This window comes from Cariama cristata, unplaced genomic scaffold (genome assembly GCF_000690535.1).
Source record: "Cariama cristata isolate BGI_N322 unplaced genomic scaffold, ASM69053v1 scaffold40614, whole genome shotgun sequence".
NCBI lineage: Eukaryota > Metazoa > Chordata > Aves > Cariamiformes > Cariamidae > Cariama > Cariama cristata.
Genome location: NW_009613079.1, coordinates 337 through 16,761, shown reverse-complemented (window position 1 = coordinate 16,761; position 16,425 = coordinate 337). Strand labels below are relative to the sequence as shown.

The window sequence follows — 16,425 nt, the reverse complement described above, 5'->3', positions numbered from 1 at the left end:
CCTACCGAGGCAGTAGATAACTCCGTTAGCTACAACAAGCCCCGCTCCTTCCCGTGCTGTCTGCATATCTCCCAGCATACTCCATTGATCAATGTTCGGGTCGTATCGTTCCATACTGGTGTGACGTCGGCTTCCATCAAACCCACCGGAAACATAGATCATGTCTGCAACATTAGACAGAGGTTGGACTCAGTGAGTCACGTATCAAGCATGCACACGGAGCCCGAAGGCCCTCACAGATGGAGCAAAACTACAACATGGACTGCAAAATACAGGAACAACTACAGATCTTGGCACATTCAGAGCCAAGACAAACCCAGCCTCCTCACCCTACCTCACTGCATTAGCCTGCTCACAGACCCAACAAACAAAACAAACGTAAAACCCATCTGGCCCTTAAATCTGCTTCTTGCTGATGGACGAAAGAGAACACGCACATCCCAGTTATTTTTTTCATGCTGCAGAACCTACTGAAACACTGCCATGCCCAAACCCTGCCTATCACTAACATTGCATCAGCACCTCCCCAAAGTAAATGCTTACGAGGTAGTAAACACACAGGTAGCAAAAAGAAAGAAGATCCAAAAGACGTGTCTGGATCATCAAGATCAGTCTCTTATACTGGAGAACCTAATTCATGCAATGCTTTCACAAATCTGTCATCTTCAAAGCAGCTGCGTTTTTAACAGAATTTTAATGACAATAGATTATTAACAATCTAAATGAATAACATTTAACCCATATTAATTATTAAGAAGATATTATAATATAAGCATTAAAGCACAGAATATTCATTAGAGTGACTGCTATTTTAATGGCTAGAAAACTTCCTCTCATTTCCACACCAACTTTTTCCTGGCCTGTTTACAGCCATTTGTTCTTATTCAATTATTGTATTGCCCTTTTTCTTCTCGTGCCAAGTTATACTCATAGAGAACAATCATATCCCCTCTTGGTCTTTGCTTTGCCAGCATAAGCAAGCTGAAGTGTTCTGGTTTGCTCAGGAAAGTAGTTTTCTTCTTCCAAGTCTGTCCTAAGAATCCTCTGCACATGCTCCAGCTTCAGCCTCTCTCCAGTGCTGGAAGGTTATTCCTGTACTTGGTGTCCTGTGCTCAGAAATACGCGACACTGTCACCACCCCAAGAGCTTCCCACTCCGTAATCCCTCATAGAGTTCCTTTCCCTCGATGCACACACCCATGCCGCAAGAATGAAGTGGAGGCAGAGCTCCTCTCAGGATATGTGGGCAAGTTTTCCATTTCTACATCCAAACGATGAGAAGGCAGAATTTCAGACTGCCTTCTCCCTCGGAGCCATCCCACTCTGCACATACCAGCTCAGGGCATTTCAGGATGAGAACTGAACAGGCTGTACTGCCCTGTCAGCACAGTGACCAGGACATACCTCCAAGGGTCGTGGCTCCCGCCAGGCCTCGCCGTACATTCATTGGAGCCACAGAGTACCAGATACCATCCTCATCTGATGTATAATCCAAGCACTCCACCGAGCTGAGACGAGAGCGACCATCATACCCCCCAATCACATAGATCCGATCATGCAGGGACACTGTAGCGACGTACCGTCTCTTACGGGTGATGCTCTAAAACAGTAAAAAGAACAAAAAGGTCAAGGAGAGGAAATAACACTGATGCATGCAGACCAGCCGCTGTTCTTCCACCCTCTTTTGCTGCTCTTTTGGAAAATGGCCCACTAGCACAGTGGCAAACAGCACTGTGGATTTAAAGGATACAGCCTTAATGACTGCGTCTGCCTTCCTCTGCCTGTTCTCTGTTTCTGCCATGCTCTCTTCTCATGGCCCGGTCTCTCTGCAGTAAAATAGTTTGCCTTAAGGCAAAAATAATTTGCCTTAAATGCCTTAAATTTATCTTACGCTGCTACTGAATCTTTGATACATCTCGGAGGTTTGTGTGCCTCCCACTGGCTCCCTGCAGAGACTGTTAATGGGAAAAGTGCAGACTCAGAATATTTGATGAAAATACCTGAAGCTTTTAGCCTCCAAAAGAGAACAAATTTTGGGACACCAGATGATACTGGGTCTTCTGTCATTCGCACTATTAAAGAAGAGGCAGTTGTCCACTATTTCACACAGATAAAGGTGATTTTAAATTTACGTAGAAATAGTCCTCAGTGCAGGAATTCTCTCTTCCTTACTACCTCCCATTATGCTCAGAAGCAATGAAACCAGAGAGATCATGCAGCCTGCCTGAAAGCAGGACTGATTATACTATTCCTATTGACATTTCAATTATCATCATTAACCTTAAAGCTTAACATCCTTTCAATAAGAAACACGATAGCTCTCACTCCCACAACAAAGATGTAGGTCTCTGTAGGCTCATCTGATTAGAAATACAACAACCACCTCTTATACAAAGCTTACTTAGCAAATCTGCAAACGTGAACTGGTTTTAGCATTCACTATGTAAACCTCAAAAACAATAAAGAATTTCTGTCAGACATTCTGAGCAGAACACAAAGGATAGCCCAAAGAGAAATGTTCTGTAGTTGATACTGCAGGATCAGCATTTGATCACAGCCTATTCAACCCAGTGGTGGTCAAAAATGATCCCTTACTGGCAAGAAACTCCACTCCTGAGTCTTCGGGTCGTATTTCTCCACAACATCAATAGGTGACTGCTGGCTGCCAAAGCCGCCGATCACAAGCAGGACTTCATTAGCTCCTAGAGCAAAGAGGGAAAGCAAAGTCAAGTCAATCCTTTCACAACCAAAAGGTCACCTCAAGGGAATCACCTGAAGAAACACTGCGCCTTCCTTGGTGCAACAAGCTGCCTCTAAATCCCTGTTTTCATCACTACTCCGAAGCAGGCACCTAACCTGGCTGCAGGCACTTGGACTCCCTCTATCCTCAGCAGGGAAGAAGAGAGAGACACTGTTCCAGGGTGCGTGGGAGGAAGGCCACCTCAGGTGTTAGGAGCTGTCTGCTGGAGGGCTGTTCCTCCTAATATTAGAGGCACTTTGAAAAGACAAGCTGGCTAAGTTAGGTGCTGAACTTGGCTCATTTATATCTTCTTTTGTATTCTTTCCGTGACTTTTTCCCAAACCTTTTACCACCCCATGAAAGCTGAAGGAGGATGGCCGCTTCCCTGCAGCCTCCTCACAAAACAAGGCCTTCTCTCCGTGTTTGCAAGTGACATCCAGACCAGATGGCACCTTTGTTTACCACTTCACCAAGAAACAAGTCAGGCTGACTGAAGCCTGAAAAATTAACTAAATATTTCCCCAGGAATTAAGTCTTACATATTTTATTTCAAAGTTGCTTTACCTCTACTTTCTTTTCTCTGAGATGGTCCCTGAATTTTTCTTATTTTCTCCATGAGTGTTAAATACCACTTGTGACTTGGAGAGTTTTAACTTCCCTTGTAGTGATTGCCTTGAAGGTAGGCTTCTGCCATAGTTTTAAAAATAGATGAGCATCCCTTGGATCCTTTGGGCCCTTTCTGTAACAGGGAGTTTTACTAGAGTTTAGAACTGTCCAGCTTTTCATTGCAGAAGGACTGAACACCAAGCAACAAAGATTTAACAAGACGCTGTCTGTCACAAAGCAAAACAGCTGCTACCTCAGATGAAGAATAATATAAAAAAATAACTGGGAAAGGTTCAAAAAAGAGCTCCAACAACAACTTGGAAAGCCTCCTGCCCAGTATAACAGCTAAAAGTGCAATTATTTCAGTTTATCCCATAGAAAGTTAATACACAACTTGATTGCAGTTTGTAAGTTACACACGATAAGAACATTGCTGATGGTATTGAATCAATGAAGAAGGTAGGGCTGAATCCAGAAGATAAACCTTAGCAATAAGATGCACAGTTTTTACCTGTACAATTAAACAATAAAACACTTTTGTGATGTCTGCTTTATCACGTAAAGCATTTCAACTAAGAACAAAATGAAACCTTTCTTTCTAAAATGACAGGTTGAACTGAACTGCCTGTCATTGAAACTGATGTAGGATGTTCCCACAAAAACAGGAGACATGCTGTGCCCTGGACTATGTGGGACTTCAAACCACATCATAACATTTCCTTCAGGCCAAAAAACTTTAATTGATGTGTCTCTCTGACAAACCTAATTTGCCCTCCTCCTCTAGTGGTTTAAACTGCTTTCTGTCCCCTAAACCAGTGTTAATAACAGGAAATGGCCACGAAGGGTTTGTCAGGGTCCCTCTCCGCAAGCAGCAGCACTGGAGAATACGCAGGAAGGTTTGCTTGCAGGAAGAGCAGTCAATGCTGGCACCGATGGCACTGCCCTGTGAGTGCACCCGAGATAAAGGCAGGGCAGAGACAGTCCTGAGAGAGTGACTCTGAAGGTGAGAAGGGGCGTCAGGTGAGGAACGGCCACAGTCATGAAGAAGCCAGCAAAATACTTTTCCTTCTTCTGTAGGTCATTCCTACTGTTTATGTTGCTCTCCAGTGCTTACACCCCTAAGTCAAGCGTTTTCCCAACAATTCAGTGACTGTGCTTAGTAGGAGTTACTGAAATAGAGGAAGAAATCATCATTTATTTGCCTTAACAAGGCTAGGGGGAAAAAAAAGGTACCTCTGAAAGGAAAGAGGGACCTCTCCATCTCCCTCCTTGTGCCTTCGCCTCTCAGACTCCCCACTGAAAACGTATCTTCACTGTAACACAGCTGTCTCTCACCTCACAGCTCTTTTTGTTTCTGACACCGATACCTGCCTTTTTAGACAGGAAGAAACTCTTCCCACACTTCTTGGACAGCTGCATACTGAGACAAACATATCTGGAGGCACCAACAACTCAGGAAACTGGTTTTATGGTTACAGCAGAGGCCTGGAATTAAAGGCAACCAACTAGTTGCTGCACTGCCACTAAGCAATCGTGCTCTGAAATAAACTCTGTCCTTTGCTCCAGTTCCCTTTCTGTACCACCGGGGACTGTGGATTGACAAGTTACTGCTGTGAAGCACTTCAGTATAATTACAAGGCACTAGACATGATGTATAATACAATATTTGCCAGTGCCCCAGACCTTCTCAGTGTCCTTTCCTTTGCTGCTCACCTAGACGTGCTCTTGTCCTAGGTCCTTGCATCTGACTCCGGAGTTCGGGACGAAGATGAAATTTCTTAGCTTCATCTACGAGGTCTCTGCACTGCAGACTGCATCGTATAAAAGGCTGAGGAAAAAAATGAGTCACTGGTACATGCAATGTATTTTAAGATCCCTCATAAGAACTCTCCTAAAGCCAACTCTCATCAGTTCAGACAGCATTAAAATGACGCGTGCAGGCTGTTGCTAGTAGTGTCATGGTGCAAATACTGCACGCAAGGAAATGCAAACGCAAGGAAATGCAAAAACAACTTAAGACTGGACTGCAGCTGAAAAGATACGGCTCAAATCCTCACACAAAGTCTGGCATTGGAGGTTCCATAATGGACTATATTGGAAAACTAAGGAAAAGCCACTTCTGCTACATTTAAGCCAGCAGAAGTATGTCTGAGAAGGGGGACTGGCAGCGAAACTACACTTGAAAGCAGTTTGGCTGGATCTGCCCCAAGTAATCAACTCTCAGCACGCACCTGCCATCAAAGAAGAAACAAGACAGGACAATGAAGCAGTTTAGCTGGATCTATAAGCTTGATCCCTGTGCACATGGGACATGGAACTACGAAGAGACAACAGAAGGAGTCAGGTCTTCTTTAAAAGAAGCGGGGGGTACTGCAGCCCAAGGACAGTCTCATCTCCTCCTTGCAGAAGGCCATATAATTCCCCTCCCTGGCTGAGGGCCTGGACCAAACCTCCCCTGAACGTTCAGCATTCAGTTCCCTCCGGGCGTTTGCTGCAGTAAGTCAAGATTTATTTTTACAAGTTCTTGGTGCTTGCGCCAGAAGGCCAGGATGTTCAGAGCAGATGATGCCACACAGAGCCAACACTTTAGTCTCCGTGCTGCCCCGAGATGATACGTCCCACCAGTATGTGTCACTTCCAGACTGGAGAGGCAATCCAGTGCAGTAAGAAAGCTGAGGCCCTGTATACACACTGTCTGAGGCTGGTTTTAGAACAGATCTAATTGTTTTGGTACCAGTCCCTTTCGTGTTAGCTTCAATTTTAGTTTAAAGTGGACCATAACAATCCGACTAAACACTTTTTAGCTCTTGCAGAATTTAACTGCCTGTTAGCTGCCCTTATTTAAGAACATCCATAAAAGACAGCATTAGAGATGAATGTTGCTAAATCAGGTATTTCTCTATGTAGAGAAGTCTGTTACTCAACATTCAGCACCTGTCAGGTGACAAGGGCTAGTAACCACCAATTAGCACACATCACCATCAAACCAGAACGCTGGTTCGAACTTCTCTGTGCCTTCCTGTCAAACCTTGCACGGGGTCAGCATCACTTCCTGTTTGGAATTAAACTTCCATTACAAAAGCTTAATTATCTCTTACCATCGTCCACATTTTGGTTTGCCTCTGCAACACCCCAGCCACACAAAGAAGCAGTATTAGATATGGCTTTTAGCTGTGTGTTGGCCCTGGACCTACACAGCCACTGTCCTTCTCATTCAAAGGTACATGCTTGCCATCTGCACCTAAAACAACTTCTGAGGAGCCATTTCCTCCCTAGCATCACATGCCAGCAGCCTTCAGGCTAGAGAAGGAGACCTGCTAGCGTTTAAGAATGAAAGGCAGAAAGCACTTGTTAAAAACTATAGCGGATGACATCAGAAAGGTGCTACATATATCAGAGGAGACAACTGACTAATTGCTCTGGACAGGGTGCCCTCCCAGCTGAAAAATAGGATGCTGTAACTGCTGGCACAGCAAACTACTGAGTAAAACAGTGGGCACTCCAGCTGAACAGGGACAACTCCATAGTGTCAGCATCAAAAAGTATCAGCAGAGAAAGCAGCCTTTAACATGTTCTGTTAGGACAGCAGGAGTCTAACCAGGTAACATGGCAATCAGAGACAGACACCGGCTCCCAGCTGTTCTGTGTCCCTGGACCTGGATTGCCGATACCTCGGTGTCGATGACGTCTGTGATGTAGCGGGGGGTTAGAAGCGGCATGCGCACGTACTGCAGCAGTTCTGGCAGTGATGCTTCCCGTTCTTTTTTGGAGTGCTTCACCCAGTTTATAACCGCCTCAAAAACCGGCTCTTCAGAGTCCACCTGGAAAGAGGAGGCACACACTGATCAGACTGCAGGATAGTATTTCAGCTATTGCCATGGAACAGACAACTTCCAGGCTGTTGACACTGCTTCACAGCTAGCAAGAGAGCAGGACATTTCAAGTAAGAGTCCATTATGGAAATTCCCATGAGCTGTATTTACAAGCAGTATGAAATGCCCTCATTTTCTTTTCCTTAAAACTGCATTTGTTTTTTTCCCTTACAGGTGAGATCAACAACTGGCAGTACGAGTGCCAGAAACGTGAGTGTTATGGTACGCAGCAGAGCCAGAAGCTGAGAGCCACCACTGTTGAGAGAGCGGTGACAGGCAGTAACTCGCAGGGCAGCTCCCCTAATTTCTCAGCGGAGCAGGAGTTAACGGTCCTGCAAAATGAAAAATACCATCATAAAGACGATCAGAATCGTGGTTCCTTTTTACGGGGCAGTGTCTCGCTTAACCCCCTGCAGCCCCATGCCCATGCACTGCCCTTTTAACACCTGAGCCATACCAGGTACATTCAAGGTTTCTTTTATTTCAGTCCACATTTAAGAAACTATAAACAACTGGATTTCAGAGTGGAGAACCCCAGGGTGTGAATGTTACTGTTTATTTCTACTGTTTATTTTATTTCGTCACTAGTTTATTTCTTTCTGCCTTTAGGACCAACACATGCTAGTGCTTACACCACTTCCAGAGATTACACTGACTAAACCATCTAAATTTGATACTTTTAGAGAACCTCAGGTGTTTTGGACATATATGACTACCAAAACCAAAAGAATTGTAAAAAGCTCTAGAATATACTATTTAGGCTTGGTTTTCTCTTTGCACATCTTCAGATCATCCAACGTAAAAGCAAATCAGACATGAATTTATTATCATGAGGTCTGTTAACTGTTATTAAATATGAAGATAAAAGGAGATACTGTAATAAGAAGATTGAGCCTTCCCACTGACGTCTGACTGGTCCACTTTGAAGTTCAGTTTGAAGCTGTCTGTTGCAGAACGTTCTGAAGCAGGCAGCCACAGAGGTTAATTATGTAAGGCAATTCTTCCAAGCCACTGATTTATATTTGTTACAGTGTAATTTGAAATGGCCTCATTCTATTTGAATTAAAGGGAAAGGACAATTAGAGCTCACAAAAGGAGAGCAGAGTACTTTATTGTTTCCAATTTTCCTCACCTCCTCCTTAAATGCAATAATCCCACATCGTTTTATTCCCTCCCGAACTGACTGTCCTCTGATATATTTAACAACTTTGTTGTTCATGAAATCATTTCTGTTTTCTGATAAACGATGAGTAACACTAAACACAGCATCCCAGCGAGGACCTGCCATTACATTTTTTGAACAGCCAGGGGATTTTTCTGAGGGTGCTCCCTCAGTACCCTCTGATATAGCACACCACCAGCTAGATTTGCTTCCTTCACCTTCTTAAGGTATTACAACAAACACACACCTCACTGTGTGTCTGCAAGGCCTGAATAAGACCTTCCAATCCACTATGAATTTTACTTTGCCTGTACAGATCATCTGATCAGTTTGGCTGGGTCATTCTCAAGCTCCTCATTATTTCCTCCTCGCTGTCCAGAAGCATGATCAGTACTCACCACAACCCACATAAGCTCAAACCCTCATGGTGTAAAAGCTGCAGCTTGTTAAACACCAAACACACTCAGCCTTTCTCCACTGCTCATCTCAGCCTGTGCCAGGGTCTTTCACTGCTATCTTGCATGCTCCTTCTCAAGCAGGCTCATTAACAAGAGGATGTCAGCTTGGCTGAAAGCCACTTTCAAGGCAGACTTTCAAGGCATACATCACGAATTCTCCTCTGGCTACTCCTATATTGGCTTTTCAGGAATTCCACCAAAGATATCACTTATATTGGTTTGCTTCTAAGAGTTCATGTTACTGTGAACTCTGAATAGTGATTGCTTCAATCACTTCTTTCAGAACTGAAGCAAACATCAACTCTCAACAAAGTCCATCTCAATAAAAAAATCAAGTCCCCTCCCCTTACCAAGGAATGTTCAACTTATTCATAGAAAATTTGGAAAAAAGTATTTGACAGGTTCCAGCCAAATAGTAAGTCCTCCAGAAACCAACCTTAAGGGAACTAAATCTGCATGTAACTCCCTGAAGAGTCAGACTACCCTGCACCATCATGCATTCTGCTGCTTGTAAAAGTAGAGGACACTCAAATGCCTGGGATGACACACACATTCCTTGTGCTGCTGAGTAGCATGCAAAGACCTACAAATAGAAGTTAAAGTCTTGGGGGTATTTCTGAAATGTAGGCATTGAGACAACTTGCCTTTGTAACCTTTGAAAGCTCCTCCAGGGAAAGGAGGAGACAAGGGAACAAGAACTCTGCAGAGGTAACTAACTGTGATTATCTTACTTGCAAGAAACACTTGTGTGACAACAAAGTCTTACAGAGAAGCTACATGTTACTGATCAATTTCAGATTACAAAAAATTAGAAGAAGCTTCTTGGAAATTAAAGTTCAGGAACCGTGTGAGAAGTCCACCCTAGAAGTATGGGCTAATTTCTGACTGGTTTCAAGGTTTTACTTCAATGCTTTGCACGGTAACGGTACTTTTCAGGTTTTACCTGAATTTCATCACACTTGATGAGCTTTTCAACCTCTTCTTGATTTAAGAGGATAAACTCTTCATGCTGAACCACCTCTGGAAAATGTTTCTGGCTGAAGACCTCTGCAGCTTGCATTAGATCAACACAATTGTGTGTCTCAGCAAAATCCCGAATGCCCAAACAATTTGATGGATCCAGCTGGCTTTCTAGAAACTCACAGCAAGCTTGTTTCACACCTACGGAAAATTGGAGGGGTGAATGAGCACTGCATGCTTACTATCAATCCACTGCTTTGGAAAGGGCTTCAGAAAATAAAGTTCTAAACAATAATGAAAATCCAACTCAAATAACAAGCTTAAAAATACTACAGAAACACACACATGCAAATACTTCTTTGCAGGGACGTGAAAACAGTAACCAGTAGACTATGTGTTTGGGCTGTTTTGATCTCTGGCTATTCTATTTAAACGCAAAAATTAAATAAATCTGATACTAGGAAAAGACTCAAACGTGAGCTGTACTCTGCTTCATGGATTATAAACAAAAAATTATATGCTAGTGGATGTGCCTACCAGATTTCTCAGTTTTCTCCTACGTCTTTTTCATAGTCGCCTGGGATTTGGGATAATTTCCTGGGACAGCTCCATAGGTGCATGTGCAATGACATCAGCCAGTTTGTTAACGACCCAGACATACTATGATGGCAGGTCAAATGACATCTAGGATTTGCTTATTATTATAAGTTGACTGAGCTCTAACATTTATGTGCTATTCAGCCTACAATTCCTCTTGGGAATTCTCACGCAGAAATACAGTAGCCCAAAGCAGGGAACAATAACCTGTTTTATCATCTTTTTTTCCCACCCAAGTCAGGTCCTCTACCAATGAGACCACAGCGCACAAGACAACAGAAGAGGTTTGACATAAGTACTTATAAATATCATGCTTCCCACAATCTGTCTTCCATTTACAGAGGTCAGACAAACCAAATCTCTAAACAGCAGCAATTGTGCAATTTGTGCTGATACTTGGCAATTACCTTTCAGCTGAAGCAGACATGCCGCTGGGAGCAATTCTTGGACGTTTTCTACTGTCACGTGAACAGTTTCTGTATATACAAAGTCTAGCAGGATTTCCATGGTGGAGGCTGTCAATCCCTGGATATCTACATAGGGCTTATCTTTCTCTGAAAGCTGTAAATTAGAAGGGAGACAAAGGTTTATTTTTCAGTAATGTGGTCAAAAAGACAACAACGCTCAGCAGTTTTTTACAATGTGATCTGTCAGAGACGTTTCAACAGAGATTTATCCCTTCTCTTCTTGCACTCACTGAAAGAGTAAGGGGTTTTTTTCCTACAGAATTCAATTACAGGGTGAGTAAAAGAGACAAAGTTCATTATAGATCAGGAGGTCAGTCAAACTGCATTGTAAAATGAGCAAGCTGAGATTAGAGATAGCAGAAATTACATGCATCATTTGTGCAAGACAACTAAACTCTCTCCTCCATGCAGTAACTCCAAGCTTTACTACAAGGAACAGTCCAGAAGGATTCCTCCCTGAGCTGGATGTGTACGACACACTGCAGTTTACACGGGATCCCCACCTCACCACTCTGCTCTAAAACCAAACCAAATAAAAATCTTTCCTAACTGTTCAATTTCTGATCCATTCTGCAAGCTTATCGTGAAGGTTCCTAAAAAGAATGACTATTTATAGGCCAGAAAGTTCAGAGTGAAAGGTTAAATGTAGGTTTAGCTTAAATATTTGAAAGTAAAATGATGGTACATACAGTGATGGTACTTAGACAATCGTGACTTTGTTCCCCGATCATTTTCTCACCTCTAAGATACCTCATTTTGGAATAATTATTTTTTCCATGGAATGTTACCCTCTCAACAGTCAATCTTTGGGAACAGTAAATTCTGCAAATCCACCAAATCTGCATCTCTATAGGTACAAAACTGAGATTATATTTCACAAAGCATCAGCTTTGTGGTTCAATGCATCCATCACGAAGCTGCTGGCACAGCATCCGATGATTCACGAACAATGGGCTAGCAGGTGGACCCACTAATCATACCCTGCACATAGCTGCAAGCTAGTCAGCATGAACGGCCCTCAACAGAAGGATGTCTCCATGCAGCACATTGCAAAACCAACCTTTTTTCCCCATGACTTTTGAAGAAGTAGTCGGTATCAGTGGAAGTACGATTCAGATGAAAGCCCATGACTTTTCTTGCCAACAATGAGCCTGACGTTGGTTACAGACAGGTTGAGCAGAGACTCAGTGAACAGAAAGCATGATCAAAGCGTGATCACTTGGCTTAGAATTTGCCACAGTTGGGGAAAAAGGAGGTAATACAGAAATAGAGAAGATAAGAGCAGGCAAGGATATTGCTGCAGAGGCATTCGATGACAGCAGCAGAAGGGAAGAAATGTCTCTGCTGAGGCTGAGCCATTTCTATGATGCAGAGAGATACACTTCATAGTAAAGAAGAGAAACACAGGAGGTAATGGTGATACTTGAAGTAATTTGAGGGAAGAGGCCTTTCAAGTCTGTTGACACAGTGAACAAACTTTATGGCATCCAGAGTCAGAAAGGAACAGCAAATTACCTTGTCTGACCTGCTGTATGACAGGCCATGCATTGCATTTAGAAGCTCAAATGAGTTTCTAACTTGGGCTAGACAAAACATTCCCAAAACAAGAGTAAGCTGTTTGGTACAACAGATAAAGGACACAGATGTCACCAAAGGTCAGAACTGATCAGACAAGAGGTTCATATGATTCCAACAAGCAAATGGAGATGTAGACCACACATACTTAGAAGAAAGAGGATAAGAAGTTACAAACTATTGACAGGAGATTACAAGGGCACCAGACCTCCTGCTGATGTATTACACTGCATCAGGTAGAAGCTGTAGACATCTGTTCTTCACAGATCGGCCTGGAGCTGGTAAAGAAGCTCCTGTCTCCAAAAGCAATATTCAATAATCAATAATCAGCCATGCACACACTCTCTTTATACTGTCGATCAAAACACAAACTATAGGAACAACACTAATACTATACAGATGATCACCTCCTGCTTTGCTTGTACTTCTGCTACACTCTACTACTTGGTTGTTCTTTGGCTCACAGTTTACTCACGTGCTAAGATTGCTTGAAAGGAAGAAAATATTTCAAGTAACTTCACAAAATGTATGTGATGCAGCATAACTTGGGATCCTAGCATCATACCACAGAGAAAGATCTCAGAGTGGAGACAACTTGATTCTGAACATCCCACGAAGAACGACTTTGAGCTGTAGCTCCAGACTGCATATGCAGTGTTAAGAGAAGCGTACACAGCGCTCAGTGCTGTGCTGTTGGGACAGAGAGCGTCCCTCTTTTATCAATACCTCCACATATTTGGACTCAAAAGCCATGCAAAATTATGGTCATACAATGCTAATCAAAACACAGTACAAGCAGCTTTCCTTTCACAGGTGTTTAGTAGTATGAGACATATCTCTGCATCTCTGCTGTTAGAATTTCAGATTAGTTTCTCCCTTTGTTGTTTAGTATCAGAGTTCTGCTAACCAGCAGGAAGTAAAGCAGTAAGGGATTGATACTCCTTAATACAGGCACATTTCTAACATGTCATAAGAAGTATGCAGCAATACAGATCCAGAAATCAACTGCAGCATCCAGGAAAAACATTCCCATAGTTAAGGAAACTCACTTGGAGACATCAGGAGTTTTACCCCAGGATGCCTAAGTTGCTGAAAGCCTTAAGTCAGGGGCTGCAGGTCATAGCTCTGTTGTGAAATATAATGTTGCTGTCTCCAATTCCATCCATAAATCATGCAACTCGCTCTGCAGGAGAATGGGTCTAAAATTTTGGAACCACTTTCTTACCCAAGGCTACTTCTTTTTTTTGCCTTCACTAATGCAGATACACAAAAGTATACTGTAATAAACCCCTCCAATTTCTTCTCACCTGTAAGTGGAAAGAAATGCTCGCGTGACAGTGCTAATATGTGGCTCACTGCATTCTGGAAGGCACCCACAGTACAGTGAAGATGACCATGTAAGAACCTGGAAACAGCAGCTGGTTATTTTCAGAGTAAGAAGAATATTTCTCCATGTTCTAGGGGAAAAAACCCATTCAATTACTAGAACATACCCTCCAAGAGAAGACAGACTAATCTTTTTCTGAGGTGGAGCCAACGACCAGCTTTTAACACCTCCTGAGTTATGCTAACTTGTCCAAACAGACAGAAACGCCAGTGCCCAACTAGGATCCAGGAGGGCATTTGCTAAAACTGCTCTTCACTTTTCACTACAAGGAAGAACCCTGGAGGTAAAACCGATGGGTGTTTCATTTTTCCCACCATGCTCAGCACAGGGGCAGAGAAAAGTGTTGTCAAAAGCCAGGGGTTCAACAGGTGACCAATGGCTTTTCCTCATTCTGTAAAACGGGAACGGAAAAGGGGAAGAAATTAATACTAAGTAAGATTGAGCACTTTTTAAAAGCAAATGTTAAAGTCAGAAGCAAAAGAATGAAGGAAAGTAGAGACACATGGATTGACAAATGCAGTTCTTTATGATGACAAACTCTGATGACAGTCTCAGTGCTACACTAGCCATGCATAAGTGTAACATCATGAATTACAGTGGGCATAAGCCAAGGATCAGTTCTGAACAAAGCCTTGTGTAGCCCAAGTCTGACAAAGCTGACATTACAACTAGCCAAGCAGTCCCCAAATTCGCAGGAGGTGAGTGACAAAACGCAAAGGAAGCCCTTGCAGAGACTGTTGGTCCATTATGCAATACGGCATTTTGAGTTCCCTCAAGTCACAACCATGGCCAAAACACTCTGTACCCACAAGTGCTTGGAGAGCGACCAAAAGCTGTCCCATTACCCTCACCAACATACTTGTCATCAACACACATAGGAAGCAGGACCACTTTGAGGCTTACCAAGTTGTCATTTCCTGGAAAGAACGCCCTCCCACAAACACTCAGTAATCGCGTGTGCCACTTGGCAGGTTTGCCATTTTGGGGTTTCCATACGAAAAAGCAAATTTGGAAGAAATACAAACTAAGCAAAAGAAGTAAAACCCTTAAAGCATTGGCAATTTGAGAGCCTGCGAGATTGAGCAATCATGCCCACTGAGCACTGGACGCACTTATTTTTCTAGGAAGAATTACATCTATGAATTAAGGTCACTACAATGTTACAGGTAAAATGAGAGTATAAAGAAGGAAGGAGAGACAATCTCAGCTTAGATCCAAAGTATGCCAATCCTCAGTCTTTGTTAGCAGCCACAAAGAATGTTCTGCAGCACATAGAGTGATCGAATCTCCATAGCTGCCTAGATAAAGTCCAGGAAGTCAAAAGCATTTACAGGAATGTAGAGGCAAGCACAGAGAAGCAGAGATAGTCTGCTATACTGCTGTGCACCTTGAAGCTATTGGTAAACAGAGAACTTCAGCCTCCAGGGAATGAATTTGCTTTGTGTATTCTGTTTTAAATTATGTTTCCTTTATGCAGAGAAAGAGCATAAACTGGACAAATTTACAAATTTTATGAAGACATGGACAGAAAATATATTGGTACATGGTCAGTTCACTTAGGTCTCTTTTCGGTTGCTTTGCAGAGGACTATACAAACCAAGACATTTGCTCACCCAATACAGCACTGAAAGAAGTAGGCACACAGACAGCTCTGCCAACAGTGTTCATTGCTGGGTAAAACAAAGAAGAAAATTATTCTTTCCTGGAAGGACTACTGGGCTAGCAGGGAGGTCTTTAGGACCTTTGAGCTACTTAGTAATTTTTCTCCCTGCTAACGGGGAAGTTGCTAGGATAAGGAAAGCATCTTCTCTAAGAAAAAGGCACAAAGATTAATTGAAACTTATAGAAGACAAAGCTAAGCAAAGCATCTCACATTTAACAATAAGAATGAATGCTAGCTTTAGCTCAAATATTACCTTTCAGTGATTCAGAAAAATAGCATGCAGATAGTGCAAGTCAATACAGTAAGAACTGTGAGAGCAAAGGTCCTCACAAACAAGATTTGCCGAGTACACCAACTGGGGCTTATAGTCCCACCCTCAACCCCAGTGCTAGAGGTTACATCCTCTTCACAAGAGCAACAGCTCAACCCAACATGTACCAGCTGATTAGCCAGTGTGAAACAGAGACCAGAACATGAGCTAAATACCCTCCATTTCAGCTTTAAAGGGCTGCCTTAATTCACCACCTCGTCTAAGGTACACACCGCGACTCACACAGCTTGGCACTAGGGCTGGTACCCTCGGCAAGAAAGTTGCCCAGAAGCATGAAGACCATCAATCACCACTAGAAAAATCAGTAAATGTATCAGCACATTCTGGTTTGCAAGCTCAGCCTGGCAGCTCTCTGGTGCAGCAGACAATGATTCAGGACCATGGTCCCAACGACAGCCTCTAATTCCCACCATGCCATGAGAAAGGGCTCTAGGGCCACCATGAGGAGACCTAGAATCACCATGAGGGGATCGAGGGCCACCATGAGAGGATCCAGAGGGCTCCAGGGCTATCATGAGGGGCTCCAGAGAGACCCTGGGACACCATGGGGGGCTCTAGGGCCATCACAGGAGGATCCAGAGGGCTCCAGGATCACCATGAGGGAATCC

At 43.2% G+C, this 16,425-nt stretch overlaps 1 protein-coding gene across 1 annotated transcript in view; it reads right to left on the bottom strand.

The window, feature by feature from the left end:
- Positions 1-5: 5 nt before the first annotated feature.
- Positions 6-16,425, bottom strand: part of KLHL12 (kelch-like family member 12) — a gene marked incomplete at its 3' end in the record, with an annotated part of 16,752 nt that continues 332 nt past the window's right edge. The window contains exons 2-8 of the mRNA XM_009698866.1: positions 10,802-10,955; positions 9,781-9,998; positions 7,017-7,166; positions 5,059-5,173; positions 2,595-2,701; positions 1,404-1,599; positions 6-164 (exon numbers count right to left, since the gene is read on the bottom strand). Of these exons, the coding sequence (XP_009697168.1) occupies positions 6-164; positions 1,404-1,599; positions 2,595-2,701; positions 5,059-5,173; positions 7,017-7,166; positions 9,781-9,998; positions 10,802-10,955 (1,099 nt within the window). The remainder of the gene's footprint in view (positions 165-1,403; positions 1,600-2,594; positions 2,702-5,058; positions 5,174-7,016; positions 7,167-9,780; positions 9,999-10,801; positions 10,956-16,425) is intronic.